General features: G+C 41.0%; 1 protein-coding gene across 3 annotated transcripts in view; it reads right to left on the reverse strand.

Annotated features, from left to right (window-relative positions):
• Positions 1 to 27,402, reverse strand: part of ROR1 (receptor tyrosine kinase like orphan receptor 1) — a 409,060-nt gene that overhangs the window by 146,073 nt on the left and 235,585 nt on the right. For 2 of the 3 annotated variants that reach the window (XM_019920148.3, XM_073788854.1), the window contains exon 2: positions 24,531 to 24,602. In XM_019920148.3, the coding sequence (XP_019775707.1) occupies positions 24,531 to 24,602 (72 nt within the window). The remainder of the gene's footprint in view (positions 1 to 24,530; positions 24,603 to 27,402) is intronic. The other variant, XM_073788849.1, reaches the window with a different exon arrangement.

Genomic DNA, 27,402 nt, shown 5'->3' on the forward strand with positions numbered 1-27,402 from the left:
AACCACATGCAAATTCCAGTGGTCTCAGTCCAAACAACCAGTAAGACAGGAATACAAATACCGCCCCAACCATCAAAAAAAAAAAAAAAGAAACGACAAAAAAATATGTTACAGATGAACGAGCAAGGTAAAAACCTATAAGACCAAATAAATGAAGATGAACTAGGCAACCTACCTGAAAAAGAATTCAGAGTAATGATAGTAAAGATGAACCAAAATCTTGGAAATAGAATGGAGAAAATACAAAAAACATTTAACAAGGACCTAGAAGAACTAAAGAGCAAACAAACAATGATGAACAACACAATAAATGAAATTAAGAATTCTCTAGAAGGAATCAATATCAGAATAACTGAGGCAGAAGAATGGATAATTGACCTGGAAGATAAAATAGTGGAAATAACTACCACAGAGCAGAATAAAGAAAAAAGAATGAAAAGAATTGAGGACAGGACAGTCTCAGAGACCTCTGGAACAACATTAAATGCACCAACATTCAACTTATAGGGGCCCCAGAAGAAGAAGAGAAAGAGAAAAGTTCTGAGAAAATATTTGAAGAGATTATAGTTGAAAGCTTCCCTAACATGGGAAAGGAAATAGCCACTCAAGTCCAGGAAGCACAGAGAGTCCCATACAGGATAAACCCTAGGAGAAACACTCCAAGACACACATTAATCAAACTATCAAAAATTAAATTCAAAGAAAAAATATTAAAAGCAGCAAGGGAAAAGCAAAAAATAACAAGCAAGGGAATCCCCATAAGGTTATCAGCTGATTTCTCAGCAGAAACTCTACAGGTCAGAAGGGAGTGGCAGGATATATTTAAAGTGATGAAAGGGAAAAACCTACAACCAAGATTACTCTACCCAGCAAGGATCTCATTCAGATTCCCAGAGAAATCAAAAGCTTTACAGACAAGCAAAAGCTAAGAGAATTCAGCACCACCAAACCAGCTTTACAACAAATGCTAAAGGAACTTCTCTAAGCAGGAAACACAAGAGAAGAAAAAGACCCACAAAAACAAACCCAAATCAATTAAGAAAATGGTAATAGGAATATACATATTGATAATCACCTTGAATGTAAATGGATTAAATGCTCCAACCAAAAGACACAGACTGGCTGAATGGATACAAAAACAAGACCCATATATATGCCATCTACAAGAAACCCACTTCAGACCTAGGGACACATACAGACTGAAAGTGAGGGGATGGAAAAAGATATTCCATGCAAATGGAAATCACAAAAATGCTGGAGTAGCAGTACTCGTATCAGATAAAATACACTTTAAAATAAAGAATGTTACAAGAGATAAGGAAGGACACTACATAATGATCAAGGGATCAGTCAAAGAAGAAAACATAGCAATTATAAATATTTATGCACCCAACATAGGAGCACCTCAATACATAGGCAAATGCTAACAGCCATGAAAGGAGAAATCGACAGTAATACAATAATAGTGGGGGACTGTAACACCCCACTTATACCAATAGACAGATCATCTAGACAGAAAATAAATAAGGAAACACAAGCTTTAAATGACACAATAGACCAGATAGACTTAATTGATATTTTTAGGACATTCCACCCGAAAGTGAAGAATACACTTTCTTCTCAAGTGCACATGGAACATTCTCCAGAATAGATAACATCTTGTGTCACAAATCAAGCCTTGGAAAATTTAAGAAAATTGAAATTGTATCAAGCATCTTTTCCGACCACAATGCTATGAGATTAGAAATCAGTTACAGGAAAAAACCCACAAAAAACACAAATACATGGAGGCTAAACAGTGTGCTGCTAAATAACCAAGAAATCAAAGAAGAAATTTAAAAATACCTAGAGTATCACTTTAGAAACCACTCTATTTGTGGATGGCCCAGCAAGAGAATTAAGTCAAACCATTAGCGAGAGTCTACGGAAAGGTAGGTGCCTGAAGATTAATGCTATTGCAAAAAGGAAAAGCAGTTATTTTTGACAATCACTTTCAGGTCTGGTTCTTATTAGCCCCATTTTTGCCTTTAAAAGGTTTTCTTCTCTTTTTTCTTTCTTTTTTTTTTCCTTACTGAAAATATCAGGAAATTTAGAACAGAAACTTACAATAAAACATGTCTACTGGCCCTCTGATCTATCGATCTTTTATATAAACAAAAATATTTAGAGAAGCCTGGAAGAAGGCATTTCTTGGTAGTTACCTGATATTAGTCACTATATTGGTCATAACCTCACAATTGCTTTGGGTGAAATGTAGAGTGGAGAGAACAGGAGAAGGCAGAGAATGAGTGTCTATGAGTGTATGTATGTGTGCGCGCGAAAGAGAGAAAAAGAGAACTCGATAACACATTTTAGCTATAAATGCTTTAAAATCTTACAGATGCCAACAGGACGCCCTCTTGCATAGTTTTTCTCCAATCCTTCCACTTTGCAAGCTACATTATTCACAAATGAGACATTCAAGAGACACCAATTCTGAAATAAAAACGTACACACCACCAGTGGAAAAGCAAACAAAAGCAGCTAATGTACTGTGGCTAAAAAAATTTTCAAACAAAGTGGCAGTAATTTACTGCCCTTGCTCTTAGCTGGACCCCATGAATATAATCAGAACCTCCAGGACTGATGGGAAAGTGTGATTTACAGTAAGTCTCAGGATAATAATGGAAAATGAAAAAGCAAATTGTGCATGAACATGAAAGCTGTATTTCTTACACTTTCAGGAACGGAATCAAATTTCCAGCCAGAATTTCAGGGTTAAACTTAGAAGTCCCTCAAGAAGCAAATGATGAGCCAGCCAGCATCCCCACTCAGACATTGCCCCAGCATGCCTGAGTGACATAATTAATATTTGGAGATGACAGTGATTGGAAAGATGCACACCACACCATGGGTTTGAGTGGCAGTAAAGAGGTAGGCAGACCTGGGTTTGAGTCCTGCCTGTGTCAATTGCTATCAGGTGCCCTCGGGCAAATTATTTAACACCTCCAGGCTCTAGTAATACCTGCTGCCTCAGATTGCTCTGTGGATTAAATGATATAAAGTATATAAAGCACTTGGGAGGGTGTTCAGCACAAGTTAGTCTCAATAAATTCTGTTATAAATTATAAATAATACACTTTGTTCCATGCATTTGTATAGTTAAAGCACTTAGAATAGTACCTGGTACATAGTAAAATCTATGTAAGTGTCAATATTATTAGTATACAGTAAAACTTCAGTTAATCAGAATGTTTAGACAATGGGGTGATGAAGTTAATTTATTCTCATCTTAAAACCCTCCTCCAAACCTCTTCAGTGTTCCAAGTTGTTGAAAATCCTTTTAAAATATATTAAGCTACTTTCCAGGGTTAGTGAGTATAATAGGTAAAGTATCAATTTAAAACTTTTTACACTGGACCTTGCATGACTCCAGGAACACACATCAGAAGCCCTGGATTCTAATACCAACTCTTATGTCTGTCAGCTGTGTAACTTTGGGCCTCAGTTTACTCATCTGTAAATAAGGACGAGGATACCTGTCATGCTTTTCCCATGATAGTTTTGGTGACTATAAAATTTAATTAAGTAAAATTACTTTGAAAACAAAAAATGCAAGGCCAATAAAGATAGTATAAATTTGTTATTACTGTTCTTTAGGACACCATAGCCTGTTTCTGGGGATGCATACACACAGCGTATAAAGATTCTAGATTGGGGCTTCCCTGGTGGCGCAGTGGTTGAGAATCTGCCTGCCAATGCAGGGGACACGGGTTCGAGCCCTGGTCTGGGAAGATCCCACATGCCGTGGAGCAACTAGGCCCATGAGCCACAACTACTGAGCCTGCCCGTCTGGAGCCTGTGCTCCGCAACAAGAGAGGCCGCGATAGTGAAAGGGCCGCACACCGCGATGAAGAGTGGCCCCCTCTTGCTGCAACTAGAGAAAGCCCTCGCACAGAAACATTGGCCCAACACGGCCAAAAATAAATAAAAATAAATTAAAAAAAAAAGATTCTAGATTGTACCAAGGATGTTGCTGTTGTTCTAATTGTGGTAAAATATATGTAACATAAAATTGACCATTTTAAGTGTACATTTCAGTGACATTAAGTACATTCATAGTATGTGCAGCCATCACTCCCATCCACCCACAGAACTTTTTTCATATTCCCCAACTAAGAGTTAGTACCCATTATACGACAGTTCCCCATTCTCCCTTCCTCCCAGTCTCTGGCAACCCCCATTCTACTTTCTGTTGCTATCAATTTGACTACTCAAGGTCCCTCATATAAGTGGAGACATAACAGGATATTGCCTTTTCAATAAATCCCTTATCTATTTTCTTACCTTTTCCATCTTTGTCTTTAAACGTTGCATGCAGAGAACAATGGCAGTTAATTGAGGATTTCATTTTGTGGGTTCCAAATCCTTGAGATTTGCAACCCAACTGTGATTTAGGAACAAAGACACACTGCCCAGATAGCATCCTTCAAGCCTGATGGGGCTGATGACTCAGTCTGGTCTCAACTGCAATTTTGGGAGACTTCTTGGAAGCTATGATATTTTAAGGCTATGCAATGAGGACCAGGGAATGGGGTCTGGTCCCACTTCCACCACAAAAGTACTGTTTGATATTGATTGAATCACACTCCTCTCTGAGTCATATCTGTTTAACTTGAGGCTTACTGGGTTAAATGATTCCAAAGTAGTGTAAACCTCATATTTAAATGTTTTGATGACATTCTTGCCTTGCCAGTTACTACAAAATATCATTCTCTCTCTCCACCTCCATCAAGGAACACCATATTTTGTATAATAAAAGTGGAAGAAGAGGAGGATACCTGTGATATTTTTCCTGGGAAAATAAAGCAGGGGCAAAGAAAAACTAAATAAACAACAACGAAAAATTGAACTGCTTTTAGATGTTCCTGGCAGTTCATTCAGTGTTGTCATTGCTCCTCTGACCAGGGTGAGATGGAGGGGTTGGGGGAAAAAAAACAGAGTAGAGAGGATTTTCATAGCACATGCCAAAATATTATTTAAAACATGCATACATGCACATACACACACAGGAGCAAAGCCTTTGCTCAAATTCAAGACGATGACTTCATACAGGAAAGAGAAACACTGAGTTAAACCATCTGAATTGAGAAGGTAGAGATATATGATCATTTAAAAATTATCTCTAACGTCACAACAAAATGTACACCATCACCAGGATTCTAAGACCTAATACTGTTGACTACAGAAACAGTGTAGCCAAATATAAGATGTCATAGACCAAAAGAGCTACATATTTGGAGTGAACGACTATCCTTATCATTTGTAAACTTCCCAACTTGGATGTGTTTGTATGAGGAGACACTTCTGGTCTGATAACAGCCTGGTTCTGGGAAGAACAAAATGACCCAAATTCTTATGGAGGAGGCACTTTCACACATGAATCACCCTGCAAAAGTGGCAGCTGCTTCAGAACATTGGCTGCCTGCCCCAGAAGCTGACTATGGAGGGGTTCAGTCTACAGGAACCCACCTTCAGCATGGAATGTAATCAGGAGAGCAAAACTAAGTACCTCATGCATCTGACTTCTAGAGTCAGGTGACAACTTATGTATAGGATCATTCTCTCCTCGATGGAACAGACCTTGTTTGAAACTGTAGCCACTAATGGCTTGGATCAAGTCAATTTTATTAGCATGGATATTTCCAAATCTGTGTCCTCCAAACAGCTTCATAAATATGAACTAATGGGACCAATAACACATGCAATACTGAAATGATAATTTGTAATAATTTTAATAAGGGTTTTATAATGTATCTTTTCCAAAAAAGTATGACACAAGATAGGTTTTATGGGTCTATTCCCATTAAACCAATGTCAGAGACTGAGAATTCCTGAGTCACAGGATTTCAGAGATGGAAGAAAACTGAAATATTAATTATATCAATTCCCCCAGAGCATTTCTGATACAACATTCCTGAAAAAAATGGTCATACAGTCTGCTTCAATACCTTTAGGGGGAGGGAGACCGATTCTTCATGAAGAATCGGTAAAGGAGATAGACTAATTACATGAAATTACACTAGGACTTTAGCCTATTGGAACTTTGGTTTTATCATGTATAAAAGAAGGGAACTATTTTATAAGGCTGTGGGGGAGGAGGAATAATGTGTGTAGAGCAACAGTTTAGCTCTTGGTTATCAGTTAATGTTAGCTTTCTTCCCCTTTCCATTTATTACTAAAAAGGTCTTCCATGTATTAGGCTGAAATCTGTTTCTTTGTAACTTTCACCTGGTAGCCTCAATTCAAACCTCTCAGGGAACATAAAACCATTTCCTCTCTCCACTGTAAGACATCACTCCAACATCTGAAGACAGTCATGAGGCTTCCTGCAGTCTTCTCTTCTCCAGCCTAAACCTACTTGATGGTCTCTGCCATTCCTTAGAACTGATGAATAACGTAAGTCATACCTTTAGGGAGTACCAATAGAATTAGGGGCAGGTCAATTGGGAACATGTCAGGTCAATTGGGAGTATATTAAGGCAGGGTCACTGCTTTTAAGGAGCCTGAATATATAATATAATCTGGGTAAAACAGGGGCTAAATCAATGTATTACTATTATTGTGTAGAAGAAGAAGCAACTAAATTTAATGGGAAAACCAGAGAAGCCTTCATGGGAAGTGATATTTGAGTTGGATACTCAAAAACTAGAAGGATTTTGAAAGGCAGAAAGCTTATGCTGGGGAATAGCATAAACAAAAGCATGGAGAATTAAAAATGTATAAAATGTTTAAAGAAGGGTGCTATGGAATGACTTGGGTCCTCCTAAAATTCATATGTTGAAGCTTTAACTCCCAGTGTGACTGTATTTAGAGATAGGGCTTTTAGGAAGTAATTAAGGTTAAATGAAGTCTTAAGGATGGGGCCTTCATCAAAAAGGACTGGCGAACTTATAAGAAGAGGAACCTCTGTCCTCTGTCTCCCTCCTTCTCCCTCTCCCTCTCTCTCATTCTCTTTCCCTCTCTCTGACATTTGATGGCAGGGTGAGAAGGCTACCATCTGCAAACCAAGAGGAGCACTGTCACCGGGAGCTGATCCCTCTCGGACCTTGCTCTTAGACTTTCCAGCCTCTAGAACTGTGAGGAAATAACTTTCTTTTGTTCAAGCACACAGTCTATGGAATTTGTTATAGCAGCCCTATAGTAGACTTAAACAAAGGGCAGCTACTGAGGAGAAAAATCAATGAGTAAAGACCTAAGGGGAGAGTGGATGGGTATATTGACCAAATGACCAGAATGAGGAAATGTAAATGGTCAGGCTTTGGAGACAGAGAGACCAATGTTCAAGTCTCAGTTTTGCTGCTTTATTAGTTGTGTGACCTTAGGCTAGTTACTCAACCTCTCTGAGCTTAAAACTCTTCTTTGTTAAAGGCAGAAAGAGATAATATATGTAAGTACCACTGAACATGCCTGGCATACGGCAGGTACTTTATAAATGTTAGCAATTATCATTACATTATTGTAATAATTGCTGATCACAACACTGGTACTGAGGTAAGACATTAGAGAGATATAGGATGTTCAATGATCTGAATACTTCTTAAAAGTATCCACCAGCTAAAAGATGGTACATATTCTCTATTCTTAGCAATCCTGGAGAGCAGTTGCATCTCCTAGAATGCCAGTAATAGAAATCTAATTCTGAACAAGGAAATACTGTTTGCAGAAGAACAGCAGGAACCATGAGAGAAAATGAACATGCAATTTTGGCATTCATGTGGTCTAAGGAAAGGGGATTTGGGGCATGGCCAGATGTGTCCTTGATCTACTTTCTGCTATGCAAACTTCTATATATTGTGTAATACCCAGCTCAAATGTCACCACCTCCATAAATCTTTATCTACAACTCCCCCATTTCTTCTATTATACACCCTCTCCTTTCAGTCTGTTTCCCCCATGAGACTGTGAGCATCTTGAAGACAGGCACATACTACTTGCCACAGTGTCTGGTACATAGTTCAACAAATGCTTTTGAAAGGCATTAATGGGACAAAATAGGAATGCTGACTTTAAAAAGTTCAGAGAAACAGAAAGATGTTAAAATAAGTCTGTAGACTCTCAAAAACAAGACCTGAATTATATACACTTGTAAGAGAGATGGTTCTCTATACTGGCAACAAGACAAGATATAATCATAATGGGGACTCTGTCTATATCCTTTCCCAGCCAACAGTCATATCAATGTCTTAGATGAGGACCAAATTAATAAGATACAAAGTTGGAAGATTTTAAGTATGCTAAGTGATAGCATCAAATAATATGATAAATTAAACATGTTGAAATATAATAGGAATAGCTTATAGCAAGTACTGGGATGTAAAATACTGACCATACAAGTATGAGAAAGGAGAGATGCAGGTAAATGGCAAAAATTATGAGAAACTCATAGGCGATTTAGCTGACTGAAAGTTTTTCAAAAGTTAACAACAAGATGATGCTACCCAGAGACTTAGAATTTTGGTTGCAAGAATAAAAATGCAAAAGAAACAGGAGATGGTCCTGCTGCACCTTATGTGGTCCAGGTCTACCTGGAGTATTGTGTGCTCACTCCAGAAGGCTACCTCTTATGGGGGAAGGATCTAGAAAACAAGTTAGGAGGAAAAATAATGAAAAGAATGGTAACTGTTTATCCCAAGAAAGGGAAGATTCTGTGGTCAATAATATGATAATGATAATGTACTACCACAGTCATGTATGAACTCCCCTAATCCTTAAGATCATCTCATGAGGTCCAGGTGTCCATATGCCAGGTCCTCTATCTAAGAACAGAAAAGACTCCCAGAGGCTATCTGTCATTTTATTCCAAAGTTCAAAGCAATACTGAAAGTAATGAAGACATCTATGTAACAATAAGTTTCATAACAGATTATTGGCATTAATATATTATGACATTGATTCTGACTCTTGCCTCTTTTCAATGTACTTACAAATTTACCTGGAGATGTATTTTGGCTTTCTTTATTAATCATAGGCTATAAAACACTGCTTCAAACACTGCATACACATCTTAGAAGCTTAGAACTAAAGAAAACCTTGAGTCATAATCAAGTCTGAAATGACGGTACACAGCTGCTAAGCTTGTTAAGTGCTCCAGCATTTAACTCTGTCTCAAAGTTAGAATGTGTAATAATAGGAATTTTTGAATCCTCATTTTATAGATGATGAAACTGGGGCTCAAAGAGGTTAAGTAATTTACTGAAGACCATACAGCTCCTGAACACCAGGGCAGGAACCAGGCCAATATGACTACGAAGTCCCAAGAACAGCTTTCATCCACTTTCTGAGAAGGAGTAGACATGGCAGAAAGAGTGAAAACAAAGACCAACTGGCTCAGCATAAGAAAGACCATCCTAACCTTAGGATTCTCAAAAGGAAGAGTAGGGTAGACTTCTATAATGTCACTAAAGAAAGTGTTCATGTGAAAGCTTTCTAATCAGAGAGAAACCGTTCGTATAGAAGGTTAGTGTAGAATGACATATGAGGCTTTTAGAAGGAGAGTCACGAATCAGCTAGAAGGTTGGATTATATTACCTTCTAAGGGTCATTCATCTGAGAGATACTCTGCGTATAGGTTGTGGAGATATAGCTGACTCTGGCATCAGATTAATTTGCTGCCCTCTCTAGGGCTGGAAATACTGCTCAACTTGATCCAGATTTTGAAAAGGAAGTCTTTACTTAATAATATCTTCAAGAAAATATAAGTGCTTCTATCATCCTGGGGAAGGGAAGGCTTTCCTAACCATGACACCAAAGTACAAAATCATAAAAGAAAATAATTGATAGATTTGATTTTGTAAAATTAAAAGTTATCTATATGAAAAGATACACATTCCATAAGCAAAGTTAAAAGCTAAGTTAGTTTTAAAAATGCGGATTTCAAAGCAGTAAAAAAAGATATATACACTAATAGAATGAGAATAAGGAATGAATATTCATCAGAGAAAAAAATGGCCACTGAACATAGAAAAAAATTCAGCCTTACTTAGTTATCAAAGAAATGAAAGTTAAAATAAAAATGACATACCATTTTTGCTTTTAAAATTGACAATGACTAAGAAAATGATAATACTTAGTACTAGTGAAAATAAGTAGAATGGTGCCTTCTCCTACACTGTTGCTAGGAACTGTAAATATGCAGATGGATTTCTTTAAATTGAAGTACAGTTGATTTACAATGTTGAGTTAGTTTCAGGTGTAGAGCAAAGTGATTCAGCTACACACACACACACACACCCATTCTTTTTCAGATTCTTTTCCCTTATAGGCTATTACAAAGTATTGAGTATAGTGCTTTGTGATATACAGTAGGTCCTTGTTCATTATCTATTTTATACATAGCAGTATGTATATGTTAATCCCAAACTCCTAATTTATATCTCCCCCACCCCTTTCCCCTTTGGTAACCATAAATTTGTTTTCTATGTCTGTGAGTCTGTTTCTGCTTTGTCCGTAAGTTCATTTGTATCAGTTTTTTAGATTCCACATATAAGTGATATCATATATTTGCCTTTCTCTGACTTACTTCACTTAGTATGATAATCTCTAGGTCCATCCATGTTGCTGTAAATGGCATTATTTCATTCTTTTTTATGGCTGAGTAATATTCCATGGTATATATGTACCACATCATCTGTTGGTAGACGTTTAGGTTGCTTCCATGTCTTGGTTATTGTAAATAGTGCTGCTATGAACACTGGGGTCCATGTATCTCATTATCCCAACCTATTCTCCTCCCCATCCCCAGCCCAAACATCCTTTGTTATCGGAATAGACTTTGTTATAAAGGCAAAAACAAAACACCCACAAATAAAAAAAACAACGTCAGCAACAACAAAAAGCATGGTCTTTGAATACACACATTATCAAGATTTCACCACTTACTTTTAATGGTTCTTTTAACACACACACTTGGTAAGCAGCTGGAGATGATTTCTGATTACTTAGTGGTTCTTGATATAAAAATAAAGACTGGAAAAATATATGCAAGTCACTTTATAGTTTACAGAGCACCACATTATCATATTAGGATCTGATAATGACCTCAGTGGACATTATTAATTCTGTGTGACAGCTGAGAGCACTGAAGTTCTAAGACATTAAGTGACCGGCCCAAGGTTATTTTAGTTAGTGGCCAGGCCAGGGCTCTTACTTGGGTTAGGGGCTGAGGCACTAAGTAAAAATAGTCCTGGCGTGGAGATGTCAAATCCATTTTTATAGTCCTCACATCACTAGCAGTAAAGAAGAGTAGCAGGATAAAAGCTTATCAATGTGCCTATTTTATTTATTTTGAGTCTTCTTACTTTTATTTAGGTGAAATTCACATAATGTGAAATGAACCATTTTAAAGTGAATTACAAAATTCAGTGTCATTTAGTACATTCACAATGTTACACAACCACCACTTCTATCTAGTTTCAAAATATGCACCCCATCCCAAAGAGAATCCCAGACTCACTAAGCAGTTGCTCCTTATTCCCCCTCATGCCAGCCCCTGGCAATCATCTATTCGCTTTCTATCTCTAGGCACTGAACTATTCTGGAATTTTTTACATGAATGCAACATGGAACTTTTTGTATCTGACTTCTTTCACTTAGTATAACATTTTCGAGGTTCATCCACTTTGTCGCATGTATCAGTATTCCATTCCTTCTTATGGCTGAATAATATTCCACTGTATGTGTACCCCACAATATGTCAGTGTAGTCATCCACTAATGGACATTTGGGCTGTTTCCACCTTCTGGCTATCATAAATACTGCTACTAAGAACATGCAAGTAGGGCTTCCCTGGTGGCGCAGTGGTTGAGAATCTGCCTGCCAATGCAGGGGACACGGAGCCCTGATCTGGGAAGATCCCACATGCCACGGAGCAACTGGGCCCGTGAGCCACAACTACTGAGCCTGCGCGTCTGGAGCTTGTGCTCCGCAACAAGAGAGGCCGCGACAGTGAGAGGCCCGCGCACCGCGATGAAGAGTGACCCCCGCTTGCCGCAACTGGAGAAAGCCCTCGCACAGAAACGAAGACCCAACACAGCCAAAAATAAATTAAAAAAAAGAACATGCAAGTACTTGCATGTTTGCAAGTTTGAGTACCTGTTTTCAATTCTTTGGGGGCATACATGAGTTTCCTTATTTTCTTACATATTTTACTTATATCTAACTACAAGAGCACAGGATATTTATTGAAGAAAATGTGGAAATGAAAGGAAAAACACAAATAAGAAAAATCGCCTAAGGGTAATTAAAAATCTCCTCCTCCAGAAAGGATATTCTATAAACTTATAACCCAATTTTTTCTTTCCTCCCGATAAACATGGATTATTAGTTTAGAACTAGGCAATAAGGCCTTCAGCAGGCAGTGAATATGGACTTTGAGAATATGGACTTTGCAATAAGGCCTTCAGCAGGCAGTGAATATGGACTTTGTAGTCAGAAAAATCCGGATCTGAATCCTAGTTCTGCCATTTACTAGCTGAGTCACTTTACATCTCTCAGCTTGTTTTCATGGCTAGAAAATGGGCATAATAGTACCTACCTCACAGGGTTTTGATGGTACATTAAATGGGATGGCATTGTGAGCAAAATGTCTCACACAATGCCTAGAACAGAAGAGGCATTCAGGAAGGATTGGCCGGAATAGTACTTCCCACACAGGGATGTGCTAATACCACCAGGAAGTGAGGCTCGTGAGAGAGGAGCTTTGTGTTTTCACCACTCCGTCTTTAGCACAGTGCCTGGTGCACAGTTGGCACTCTACACGAACCTGTTGAATGAATCAGTGTATATAGGTGATGGGAAAAGGATTAGAGACCTGGGAAGGATCTCCAGGAAAACACAGCTTTCTGAGTTCAGAAGACAAGTAAAGGCCATGGATAGAGAGAATTCTTGCGAGTCAGCTGGAATTCTACACAACCATATTCCAATGACTGGAGTGGATCACGACTGACTTAGGGCCCCCAAAATGAAATCATTTGCAGAAAATAAGTTAGTCTTAGTTGCAGCAACTGGGGTCAAAGCTAGGAGCCCTCTGAGGCATGTGGTGAGTTGAACTTCCTAAGCAGCTGGACCCAGCTAAGGGTCAGAGCAGTTTTTCAAAGCAAATGAAGCATTTGATGGAATAAACCCAAGCAAAGAGATATTTAAGCATGGGGCCCTGACAGGAACTGCCCTGAAGTAATATCGCTTGGAACTAAGGAGATGATTAGTGAGCTTCTCAGGGCCCTACAGGAAATCTTGTCTGGCACAGGAATGCACAAATTTCCAACCTTGTCTAAGAGCAGTTTCCCCACACGCCACTGCCTCAGAATGATGTTCGTAATCGGTTGCAGAGCTCACTGCCTGCTGAAGGCCTTATTGCCCTCCTCCTATTGTGGGTCCTTATCCCAAGCAAGGGATTTGCCCTGTTTCTAGACTGACTTCTCCTAAAGTGCAGGAGGGCTCAAATGGAGTTGTAGACATGTAACCTCCCAAGAAACTGGCCAGAAAAAACTGCAGTGCTGACCCCTACTTCAGGTGGCTATTAGCTGGGCCTAGTGAGGGAGGGTGTGAGAACCTGTTGTTCTAGGGTAACTGTCTGTTTTTATACAGCTATGTTGTCATACTTCTCCTTTAAAGCACCTATCACTGCTGCAATTAAATGATTTTTATTATATGTGCCTGTGTAAAATTAATTGTTAAAGTCTCTCTCTTCCACTGAATTTAGGGTATCTGAAGGCAGGACTGTTTCTGTTTTGTTCACTATTACATCTTCAGATCCTAGAAGAGGGCTTGTCCACGGTAGGATGCAATATACATTTGTTGAGTAAATGAATCTGAGATATTTTATTACGAATTTCAATTCCGTTTGGAGGCCATAGACTATATTGGGTAAGGACATGTGTTTGAATTCTGGTTTCACAGCTTCGTGACTTTGGGCAAATTGTTGAAACTGCTTTTATTAGTTTCCTGGTGTTGCTGTAGCAAATTACTACAAACTCGGTGGCTTAAAACAACAGAAATTTATTTTGACCCAATTCTGGAGGCTACAGTCCAAGAGCAGGCAGAACCCTGCTCCCTCTGGGGACTCTAGGCAAGAATCCATTCCCTGCCTCTTCCACTTTCTGGGGGCTGCCCTGGCATTGCTGGGCTTGTGGCTCCATCACTCCTGTCTCTGTTTCCATCTTCACATCACTGGCTCCTCTGTGGGCCTGTATGAAATCTCCCTCTGCCACTATCTTCTAAGGATACCTGTAGACAGTTAGGGTCCACCCGGATATGTAGGGTGATCTCATCTCAAGATCCTTACCGTCATTTAATCACACGTGCAAACAACCTTTTTCTAAATAAGATAAAGTTCACAGGATCTGGGGATTAGGACACGGACAGCCCATTACATTTGTCTAAGGCTTGGTCTTTTCATCCATAAAATAGATGTACTATCTCTTAGAATTGTTATGAGGATTAAATACAACAACGCATGTAAATCACTTTATGTGTTCATGGCACATTAAAAAACTCTCAATAGTTGGCAACTGGTAATAGCTGATATCACTTCATAAGGTAGGAAAGTATTACTCCTCATGGCCGCATAAAAAAAGTGATGGAGTTACACCAACTCATTCAGACATTTTCAGAATGGGACCTAGCTCAGCCCTCTTACCTATGTCATTACATTCATATTCATGACAACCCTGGCAGATGAAAAAAAAACAACAAAAAAAAAAACCCCAAAAAAGTAAAGCTCAATTTTTGAGAACCGGAGTTAGCCACAGCGCTCAAATATAAACCAAGGACTCCAACCCCCGTTCTTTTTTCTATATTACCTCAGAAAATTAAGGACAGAAATGGAGAAAGTTCCAACCATCTGTACCTCAATAAATCACTTGTTAGAACACCATGGTAAGACTACAGGGTAGATTAGCCTAGAACTCTGTAATAGTGGCTCTCAAACTTTGCTGCACATTAGAATCACCTAGAGAGCTTTTAAAGCCCTCAAATCCCAGATTGTATAGAAGAACAGTGAAATGAGAATGGGGGGGCGGCGTGGAATGGGGAATAGACCCAGGCATTAGTAATTTTTAAAACTCCACAGGTGATTCCAATCACAGCTGAGGTTAAGACCTACTGCTCTATCAGTGGGTCTCAAACTTGGGTGAGAATCAGAATCATCTGGGAAGTCAGTAAAAATACAGAGGCTTAGAGTCTAGTCTGCTTCAACGAGCCTGGGTCTCTTCAGGTGATTCTGAGACCAGCAGTGTTAGAGGACTGTGACTCTAAAGTACCTTTCAACTCTGATGTTCTGATTTTTACCACTCACTCATTTATTTATTTATTCAAATACCTGTTACTAGAGCTACAGGGATGCAGAAAAAAGACCTAATTCTTGATCTCAAGACGTTCTCAGCCTGGCAAGCTGTTCCCGTGGCTCTCAAAGCACTCTCCACAGTGCCCTTCCAGGTTGACCCTCCTGCTAGAGTGGGTGAGCCGTGAGGGCTTTGCTTGACATGAAGAAGATGCTTAATGCATATTTCTTGCAAGAGAGAAGAAGAAGGGGAGAGAGAAAGAAAATATACACAGAAATCAGCATCCCCTAGCAGTGTGGTGGGCAGAACCACTTCCTCCACAGAGTAAGATGTGATTTCCTATAGGGGCAGGTGGGGTCAGGAAAGGTTTCCTCCAAGTGATCAATCTGTACAGGGCCTTTAAGGATGACAAAAGGGTGGGGAGGGTACTCTCATCATAGCAAACAGCAGAGTTTGCAGAGCGGCCTGAAATAGGATGGGGAACAATGAGCAGCTGGTTCTCGTGCACAGCAAGCAAGAGTGGAGGGGGCAGAGTGGTGGACGCTAAGGCAGGAGCCAGAGGGCACTTGGTATAATCTCTTCTCCCTTCCTTGTCAAGAGGCCTCTATGTCCAAAAGTCCCTGTGAGTCTTTGAGCAAGGGTTGACCAGAGCCATAGGCCCAGTACTACAAAGACCTCCTATAATCCCTGTGAGCAGGACTTTAGTCCACAAGTTTCTAGAAGCACCTTGAGGCCAAACTCCAAAGCCATTTCTGAAGTGGGTACTCAGGGAGGTTCTCTCGGCAGGCAGGTTTAAATCGAAACTAAGATACCAGGCAAGGACAAAGCTTGCCTGGGAGCATCGAGAAATGCCCTTTCTGCTGCTTCCTGATTATTTATGAGTCCAAGATTGTGCCTTGTTTTGCCAGGAATTAGTGAAGATGGTACCAAGGGAGTAAGGAATCTGAGACCCATGATGGGAGGTAGATAAATCTCTATCCTGATTCTAAATGGTAAAAACAGGAGCGTAAACATTTCCAAGCTTGTTCGATTGCCCCTCTGTCTCAACTGGGTGGTGCCTGCCGGGAAGGGGGAGCTCTGTGCTCCCCACTCAGCTAAGCTTGGCCATTTGCAGAACACCCTTGGGCCCCAGGCCTCTACGCTGAAGGCCCCACTGACAGCAGCACACAGGGGAGGGGAGGGAGGGCTGCTGGGAGGGACTGGTGGTACCAAGAGCTGGAGCTAGAGCTGGAATGATGGGCTGGATGGAGTACTGAGTGGGGAGGCTGACCCTCTCTGCCCCAGTGGTGGTGCCCAATGGCCAACTCCTCCCCTTGGAGCAGGCTTTGAAGGATCAAGATTGACCATAAAGGTTCGTTTCCCCTCCATTTTATGACAAAATTGCGTAGTTCTCATCTTGGCGGTTCCCTTCCCTAAAGTGAATGGATTTGTCAGGTAAAGAGGATTAACAAGAGTGCTGGAGAGAGCAGCTTGGTTGAAGAGAAAATGATTTCCATGTCACGTGCTTCCACGCTGGGTTCCAGGCAAAGGGACTGAAAACTTGTTGTGAGTTAGTGAGGGATAAAGTGGACACAGCAGAGCTGGCAAGAAGCTTCCCCGCTTTCTTATCAAGAAGGGATTTTTCTCACTGCTTCCAGGCCTAGACCAGATTTTTTTCTTTCTTTTTAAAATCACTATAAAGGAAAAGGAAACTAACTTTGGATGATCAGGAAAAGCTTCTCTGAGGAGATGACCATTACATCAAGATCTGAAGGAGGGGAAAAGCAAGAGAAGGGGATTCTGGGTAGTGCCCTTGGTCAGGAAAGCACTTGGCTTGCTAGAGGCACATAAAGGAAGCCAGTGTGGCTGGTGGAGCATAGCCAGCAGGAAAGAATAGTGCAAGGTGAAGTCTGAGAGACAGAGGCAACACTGGATCATCAGGGCCCTGTTTGAATATACCCAACTACTGCCCCAAAGCTGGGGTTTCCTGACTTGTTCTGGGGTCCCATTGCTGTCATTTATGTAACCATTATCGAAGTATAAACCTTCTGTGCTTTGGACTTCTAACCTACAAAGTTTTTCTCCAAAGGAGGGAGATTACTTGAGATATTGCCTTTCTCTGAGAGTTAATGATCAGCTTAGAATCAATAATGCTTATCCCTTACACATAAAGTACTTGATATATTTTTAAGCATCACACACACAAAAAAAATCAGTTTTCAAAAAATTTCTTTCAATAAAAAGCAGTTCCTAGAATGTTAAACCTCGCATAGATATGAGAACATGGCCTCATGTTGCAAGTAGGAAACACAGGTTAGATTTACCTGAAGTTCTAGCTGTTGTTTCATTAGAGAAGTACCTTTGAATAGAATTATAATGCAAGCGACATGTGTAATTTTTAATTGTTTAGTAGCCACATTAAAAGGATCAAGTAAAATTAATTTTAATAATATATTTCACTTAATTCAATATATGAAAAATTATCTTTTAACATATAATCAATATAAAAATTACTAATAAGATATTTTAAGTCCTTTTTCAATGGAATAAGCCATTGAAATCTGGTTTGGGTTTTACAGTCACACTAATCTCATTTTGGACTGGCCACATTTTAAGTACTCAACAGCTACAGGTGGCTACCATAATGGACCTGCAGCACTGAAGCCTCACAGAACAAGAATCGATAACTCCCTTTTTACAGATGAGAACACTGAGGCCCAGAGCTTAAATGACAGGTCACTGACCTGGTTGTGCACTTGAGCTGGGACTAGAATCTAGGTTCTTTGTCAAGTGCTCATTCACTGGATCATACTACCCTCCCCTTGGGAATAAGAAGGGGTGGGGGTAAGAGAATTACCTGAAATGAGCAACTATCTGTTCTAGAGACTGTGGTGGGACTTTAGACTCTATTTTATGCTTTGGAGTGATACCACTTCTCCCATTTTCCATATAAGGTTACAGAGGCTCCAAGTGCTTTTGCGATTAATAGTGGCAGTATGATATCAGTCCTTTAAAGAAAATGATGCTATCAATATTAAGAAGACATTGCAAAAGGCCAAAGGCTGCTGAACTTGGGCTGTTTCAAACACCACAAAACTACCCCCAGCAATTCCCCCAGAAATTCCTCCAACCAGCTACCAGTCCCAGGAGGACTACTCTTTAGCTTGCCAAGTACCAAGTCTCCTGATCTAGTCCATCCCCCTCTTACCCCTACACCCACTGTCCCTGCTCCTGATACATACTATTAGGAGTACAAAGAAAGGACTCAGCTGTCCCATGAGGACTAGCTGTGAACCAAGCTCCAAGGTATAGACCAGTCAATGCTATTTAAATAGCCTCTTTATGTACCAAAGACAAATCAAGTAACAGAGAGGGGGGACAGAGGAAGCAACCACTCCTGAACTAGAAAACCTGGTCACAACCCTTGATGGTGAGCTAAGGGGTAGAGGCCAGCATGTATCTGTCTATTGCAACCACGCAAGCAGCTGTCCTAGGGCACAGCACAAATGCAACCCACAGATGTGTTTGTTGGCCAGGAAAACAATCTTAGTGATAGAGATGAAGGCCTCTGCTCCACAGGTGAGCGAAAGGAAGCTCAGAGTCATAGTAACTCCAGAGTTTATGCTCATAAGAACCTTGCTACACGCTTCCCTACCATGTGTAAAGCTCTGAGCTGGTAGAGAAAGCCAGCTCTTAGAAAAGCAGAGCAGGACGAAAATACCCCCAAATCTAGCCTGTCAGCACAGAGAACTGTTTGCAGTTGGAATGAGGCCTCAGTATTTTTTTAAGTTGTAGGCTCCCTCCCTTTCTGCTACCTACGGGTGCAATTTCCAGTGCTTTCTCCAAAAGAAACATTTGGCTTTCTATAGAGAACCTCTGAGACCTCATGTGACTGAAAATGGAAGAGGGGGAAAGAGGCCCTCATCATGCCCCACCCCGAAACCTCCACAGGGAAGCTGAGGTTGGGCCCCTGTAGATCGATTTATTTTAGGAGGCTCTTGCTTCTGAAGCATTTGTTTCAGAAATTACCCCCATGCCCTGTCAATAGTAGCTTTCAACGGCTCTTCCCGGGTGGCCTTGTCTCTTTTAAATTTCATTTCCTGTTGGAAAGGATAAACAGGTAACTGTTTAATGCCACTGACTGGACTCATTTAACAGAAAACCAGCACCAGCGTGAGGCTGGGGAGCCAGAATGGGATTGATGGGTGGAACAGAGCAGGTCGGTGAAGAGAAAGGCATTAAAGAATACCAAGTGACGGACTTTTATTTTACTGTTTCTCCATGTGAGGGGAATGGTCCCACCGGAGGAGGGATGTGAATGCAGGGGAGACAGTGCAGTCAACTGCCATGTTGGACATGGATCCCTGGACTTGGTGTGGAGGCCTTGGTGGGAATCCTGGCACCGCCACTCACCAGCTATGCCCTTCCTTTAACCCTCATGAGCCGAGTCCTTTAACCCTCATGAGCCTCAGCTGCCTATCTGTTCTGCTGCCCACGGTGGTGCGAATTCAAATGATGCCTTCACATGCTCAGCAGGTGCCTCACACCTAGTAGGAATTCACACTAGTTGGCACAGATGGCATTGGAACCCCTACCATTTAACACGTTTTCCACTACACACCAGGCACTTGGTTGGGCAATAAGAGCAGCCAATGGATAAGAGAGACCTGACTTTAAAGCGACGGGCACAGAATCGATGATGTCAATACAGTCTGGTAAGGATTCTGAGCAAGACAGACGTGGGGTCATATGGTACCCCACATATTAAATGTTTCGGGGCACTGTGGATGGCATGGTCAATGGGGTTGATGAAAGGATTCGTAATTATCTGCCTCTCCCTCTAGAATGCAAGGTCCACCAAAACGGGAACCCTGGTGGTCTTATTCAGCACTATGCCCATTAGAAGCACTGCGGGGAGAAGGGGGTGAGGTAATGGTTAAGGTGATGCTTAAATAAAGGAGTCAGCCAAGTGAAGAATAAGGTTAAGGACAATACAATCAAAAGGAACTGTAGGAACAAAGGCAGAGAGACTGGAAGTATAGAAGGATATACTTAGAGAATTAGAGAGACAGGTTGTTGAAACAAAGAGTACAAAGTATGGAGTGTAGGGGTGAGGTGAGAGGACCTGGCAAGGGTAAGACCATAGAGAACCTTGTTTACCAAACTAAATATGGTGCTGGTGTGGGTGAACAGCCATGTGGGGGAGGCCAGAGTGGGTGGCTGCTGACATGGGCTGATTTAACAGGATCTGAAACATTCACTCCAACCCTAATATACGCTTTCCTTACAAGCCTGCCAAAATACCAATGATTTTTTTTTAACTACCAAGCCCAAAGTAATAACTGTATTAACCAAAAACAGCTGTTACTTCTTAACTAATTAGTTTATCAGATTTGTTAGCCAGATCAATTTTCACAACCACCATGTGAGGTAGGTACTGTTATGATCTCATCTTACAAATGAGAAGACCAAAGCACTGAGAGGTGGAGTGGCTTGCCCAAAGTCACACAGCATGCAGGTAGCAGAGTCAGGATTCAAACTTAGTCACCTTGGCTCCAGGGTCCATTCTCTGAACTACCATATTATCTTCAATCTGTCTTCTAGTTCGCCATTTCTCTCTTCAGCTGAGTGCAGCCACCGTTTAACCCACTTGATGAATTTTTAATTTCTATAATTCTATTTTTCAATTATAGAATTTCTATTTAGTTCTTGTAAAATGTCTACTTTTTGGTCATATTATCCTGTACTTGGCCTATGGTTTCTATTTCCTCTTTCACCAGGAAACATTTTAAACATATCTACTCTCTCAAATTGGTCTATTGCTTTTAGTTCCTAAGATATGAACTTCTCCATGTGTTTTGTCTGACTCTCACTAATGGTGGCTTTTTTTCCCTCTCTTGAACACACTATAATATTTAAAATTACTTAACATCAGGAGTTCTGTTGTTTTGTGGTTTTGAGTTTTTAAATTTTGTTTTTGGTGGGAGACCCATACGTGCTGGGCTGTTGAGACGTTTTTTGACGATGATTTTTGGCTTTAGGCTGTCCCCTGTCAGGATCTCATAGTTTAATCAATTCCAGACCAAGTTTTTACATTATCTTTTTGGTTTGTGGCTTGTGCACTATAAGAGAAGTATACCAACCCCATACCCATGGAGAACACAGGTTGGGGTTTTGATTTCTTGTGGGTGATCCCAGTGGCCCAGGGTGGTTGATAGACTTCCATACCAGATCCTTGGCAGAATTTTCCTTATTTCATGCTCAGGTCTGTCATTCCTCATTGACAGCCTTGGAAAGGAGTTTGTTTCCTATGGCCTCAGCTCTCATCCCTATAGGATTCTGAAACTCCAGCCCCTAAGAACCATACATACTTCCCATGTTTTCATAGGACCTTTTGTTTCATTCCTTCCTGCTGAACACTGCTTGTTCTTCAATTCGGGCACCTGGAGATTTCTCCTTTCTGCATACCAGACTGGTGATGGATTTTTTTTTCCCTTGTGTATTTACACTAGCATCTCTCTGTGATTGGGAGGAATGTCCCTTGACAACTCAATCTGACCAGAAAGTTTTTCTTATGCCTTTAGATATCAGTCCTTCTCTCTTGGCTCTGAGTTCAAGGAGGACAGAGACCCTGGTCTGACTCATCTTTTTTTGTTTTGTTTTCTTGGCTGCGTTGGGTCTTCATTGCTGCACGCGGGCTTTCTCTCTAGTTGCGGTGAGCAGGGGTTACGCTTGGTTGCGGTGCGTGGGCTTCTCATTGTGGTGGCTTTTCTTGTTGCGGAGCATGGGCTCTAGGCGCGTGGGCTTCAATAGTTGTGGCATGTGGGCTCAGTAGTTGTAGCTTATGGGCTTAGTTGCTCTGCGGCATGTGGGATCTTCCCGGACCAGGGCTTGAACCCGTGTCCCCTGCATTAGCAGGTGGATTACCACTGCGCCACCAGGGAAGTCCCTGATTCATCCTTTGATCCTGAGTCTTCAGACTGTGCCCAGATCAGAGTCGGAAGCAATAAAGAATTGATCAAAATGAGTGAATAAATGAATCAATCAGCTTTCGCTTTCATTCTAAGTGGGAAGTAAAGACCACATACTAATTACCTTCTAGAGAAAGAAGACACCAAGAACCCCTGGAAAGCCATCCATGCTCTCTGGAAGGCCATGCTAAACAATCAAAGGAGTTTCGGGACTGCCTTAGTTCCACCCTTTGGCCAGTAGGTTCCACCCTTTGGCCAGTAGGTTCTACTACTTGACACTACTTTCTTGAAGGGCAACAGCTGCTAATTGCAGTGCTGGTCTGCTAGAAATTCAAAGTCTGGAAGGCTAGGTAGTTGACTGGTGGCTCTGCTGCCTTTTCAGCACATACTGATGTCCTTCTAGAGCCGTAACTGGAACTTGATCAGTAACAGGTAGTGTGCAATGATGTATTTTTTTCTGTTGGTGCTATAAGGAGCTTGCCAAGTAAGTTCACATACTTGAAAGCCCCTGGCACACTGCATGGCACAGAGTAGGCACTGCTTTAACATTTAGTATGCTTTAGTTCTTCTTTTCCGTTAAAAAAAAAAATCCACGAATATCTGTTAAGAAACTACTGCCTCCGCAGCATTGTGCTGGGTGCTGGAGATGCAGAGGCATAACGTGCAGTCCCTGTTTTAATCCTTAATTAGAAAAAGAATGTCCAGATCAAATTTGACGATAACAAATGATCCTAACTGTCCTTTGATTTAAGGTGAAAAGACATCTCACCTCATCCCGCCACCCTAAAATGCCTGAAGAGCATAACCAACAAAGTAGATCTTCCCATTCCTGTTTTATAAAGTAACATTCTCATTCCTCTGAGAGGAAATCTAACTCCCAGTGAATACACGAGCAGACAAAAGACAGCGGATCATAAAAGGCAATTTTTGACAATGATTTTTGAGCTCCTTTTATCACTATAATCCCAGAACCTAAAGTCATGCCTGAACTAAAGTAGAAACTCAGTAAGATTGTTGAAGGTATCTGTATATATATATATATGGATGTGGCCCATCCATCTATATGACTACAGTGTGACTCACCTGTCATTCCATACATATTTATTGAGGATTTCCTATGAATGAGAGTCTCTACTAGATTTTTTAATAGAGACAGGAAAAAAAAAAAAAAAAAGAACAAAATAGATATCCTACCTACAAGGAACTTCCAGGTTTAAGGGTGAGATAGACAAGTATGTAAATCACCATGATATAACATAGAAAATGCTAAGAGAAGAACAGAGAAAAAGACTATGGGGGTTCCAAATACAGAAAGGCCACTTCCTGCTGAGGGATTAGATAAGACTGTGGCTAATATAGACTATATGCTCAGACTTAAAGGAGAAGTAATTTGTTGCCCTGTAGAGGGGAGAGAATGGAGACTGGCAAGGAAGGAAGGGCAGTTCAGATGGAAAGAACAGCTAAGAGAAAAGTAGAGAAGCAAAAAAGCACAGGACATATAAGATGAAATAGAAATCGGGCTGGAAATGCATAAAAGGGCATAAAGGGGACTAAAGAGAAATAAGCCTGAAGGGTAGGATGAGCCAATTTCAGGGATTCTGAATGTGTCCTGATTTATCTTCCAGGACATAGGATCTCTACAGAGTAGCCAGTGCTTAGCATACGGCAGGACTTAATTAATGCTACAACAGACTCATAGCAGGAACCTGTCCTCCACGTGCACACAGGAAGCTGCCATCTGTACACACAGGCAATTACAAACATTCCAAATACTCTGCCCTGAACCCTGCAAGCACATCAAATACTCACTGTAAAAGGTCACCCAGCAAACAGCTCTGATCAGTCCTGGCTCAGGCAGAATCAAATCCTCTAAATAAGATCCACTAGATGCAGTGTCAGGAAGGTCAGAAACTACCCTTTTCCACATCTTGAAGCATTTTTAGCATGTGGAACATTTTAGGGGAAGAAGGGAAAGGAAAGAGAGAGAGAGAGACAGAGAGAGAGAGAGAGAGAGAGAGAGAGAGAGAGAGAGAGAGAGAGAGAGAGGAAAAAACAACAACAACAAACCTTTCCAGAAATAATAGAATTCCAAGTAATTAAATGTTAAATGATCACAGTAAGCAGGGAATTTATTTTGGCCCCCGCCTCCTTCTAGCGATCTAAAAAGCAGTTGATTTCAAAGACAGCCATGCCAGGAGTAAACCTGGCATTTCATGCCTCCCCTCTTCCACCTCCACCCCTACGTGTCCCCACTGTGTACCTCTGTCGAGCTCACTTGAAATGTTCCACGATGAGGTAGGCACTAAGTCAGCAGTGACTGACAACTCTGTTTCTGAAAAGACAAAGAAGGGAGGGGAAAAAGACGAGGGCAATATTAAATATAGTAACATATGGGCTGTTAGAAGCATCACAGGAGATTTCCAAAGGCCCTGCCTTCCAAGAGAAACCACGCGGTCCCACAGCTTAGTAAACTTGAATGTCTGCTCTACTTGCCTGGCAGGGGTGCCTGCACCATAGAGGCCATCCAGACAAACACACTGGAGGCCAGATTCCAAGCTGTTTTTCTTTAAAGCACAGGCTTGAAAATTAAAATACAAATATTTCATTGACGAAAAACCAAACCTACAGAAATGACCAAATACCATCCAACACAAACTCTTCCTTTTCTTGTTAGAAGACAAGTCTTAGATTAATATAGTCAATAGTCTTCCCATGAAACATGAGAACAGCATCGTTCCTGCTGCTGGCTTCATTTGTGTTTGTGAATTGATAGCATTTCTATTAATAGAGAAATCGATTTCTCTATATTGAAACTTTAAGTCAAGACAAATGAAAGCTAAGTATTTGAATATGGAGAGTCATTCGTGGTAACCTAAATTCAAAGATAATTTTCAAAACCATTATAAATTAAAGCAAACGTGCAAATCAATAGTCTAAGGGACATGATACATTATTAAAATTTTAAAACTCTTCAGTGATATACTGTAATATACAAATGATGTCTTTGTTTTTGAAAATTTAACCCATGACACCATCCTACTAGCACATTCTAATAGGACTGCACTAACCAATTGTTAGGTTACACACATACACACACGCACACACACACACACACACGCGCACACACACACTCACTGCATTACAGAACTTTAGTGCAAGGCAGGATCTCAGAGAGCCCAGAGCCTGGGTCGTTAGATCTGTGGCACCCATGCCATCACTTCCCCTTCCTTCAGACATCATTAGTCAATTATGGCCCTTTTTGCTTATTAAACCTGGGGTCTGCCTTACAGCCTTTTCAACACAGTACTCTAGGTAGTCACTGAAAATGGATCTGTGTCAGAATGCAAGATAAACTTTAGTAAGTGGAAGAACTGGATTCACATCCAGGTCCGCTTGACTCCACCAGGCACATACCTCCTGGCAGCCCATGCTGCCCAGTCCTCAAGTCTGTGAAACCTGACTTGTTTTTCACCTTACCTCTCTCTGGCTTCACCTTTTCACCTAGATAAGCACACTCTCTACATTTCCTTATTTACTGATGGGGACCGTCTGCCACGTGGCCATAGAAGCCACAACCCGTCAGCAGTGAGCTTTGCCGAGGACAGGATGTTTACCCACTGAGACCCTGCAGAGGCCACTTTTAGCTTGTCTACTGGGTCTCCAATCAACCTGCCACGTACAGCAGAGACAAAAGGTTGTTTGGTCTGTGCAGGCCTCCTTGGTTTGTCGCTTCCCCTGTTTAGGTGGGAAAAGAAAGCAGGTGGGAAAGAAAGTACACAAGCCACACGTACCCTTCCCACCCCAAACAGCCCCAGTCACCTGCTCCATCCTGAGCCGACAACAGCATAGATTCTTTTAAGGGGGACTGAAGTCAGATGGGCAGTATGGCAGGGACCTTACAGCACAGAGAATTCCAAACTATGAAGCCAAAAAGGAAAATCTGCCCAGGTAAGAAAAATGCTTAGCGCAAAACCACAGTGGAAGACAGTGCTTCTGTCATCAACCACTTGGCCTCGGAATGGGTATTTCATGCAGGTGATTTCACCAGGAAGTGCTAATTGTCTACGTTTTGGAGCCTTCCATGTGTGATTCCAACTGCAGCTCCACGCTGACCCCCATCCTGCTGCCACCCACTTTGGCTCTTTGAATAAAGGCCCCTTGTCGGCAGTATTTTGGATTGCTGTGGTTCCCCTTATAAAAAGGCTCATCAAGCACTCCAACACTCAGAACTTCGGGGAGCTTGGGAATAGAAGCATGGCAGCCACGGCAGCAATTCAGGCAAGGAAGCAAAGAGTGGGGAAGTGGTGGGATTAAGACAGATTTTGACAGCATTTACATTCAATATTTTCATAGCTTCATCTTACTGCTGCTCACAGCTAAATTGCCAGAAACATAGGTTTCACTTTACAGTGTTAATTTTATAGAAAGTTAGCTACATGTCACTTGGTTTTTCTAGCCTGAATTTGAATTGCTGATTGAATATAATTTGAGACTGATGACAAATGAATGGATTCTTGGCACTGCTAACAGTTGAAATTGTTCCCCATGTGTCCCTGGACACTAATTACCACTGGGTTCTTAGGCTACAGCAAAGATAATTTCAATTCACAAGCTCATTAAGTGATTGTGATGCTTCTGAGGAATTTTGTTCTCAGACTCCAGATCTATTCCTCGAGATAACCACATGTTCAGCTTTTCAGATAAAATGATAATAAAAACAGATAAAATAGATAAAATATCTTAAAATATGAATAATCTCCCTGAAAAATATTGTCTTCTGAGGCCACATGTTTTTGAAAGAAAGGCTGATTATTTAATGTGAAAAGTTTAATGTTAGTAGTTTAATGTAGCCCCTCACAAAAATGATGTTTAATAAGGTTCCCCCCTCACCTCCCGAAAAGCAGGCTGAATTTTAAGCAAGAAGAATTGAGCACATCTCAATTTGAGAGCCCTCGATTCCAGGGTCAGCAGCAGCTTTAGAGAGATGCGACCGCTAGTCTTGACCCTGCAGGATCTCCACTAATGGATTCAGCTCCTCTCTTATTTTCTTCACCGTGGCAAAAGGATGAGATATTTAATACCAGACTAGCAGCCTCTCTGTGTGTAAAATTTATTGTGGTAATGGCAAATTT

The sequence above is a fragment of the Tursiops truncatus genome, chromosome 1, assembly GCF_011762595.2.
Source record: "Tursiops truncatus isolate mTurTru1 chromosome 1, mTurTru1.mat.Y, whole genome shotgun sequence".
In the NCBI taxonomy this organism is placed as follows: domain Eukaryota; kingdom Metazoa; phylum Chordata; class Mammalia; order Artiodactyla; family Delphinidae; genus Tursiops; species Tursiops truncatus.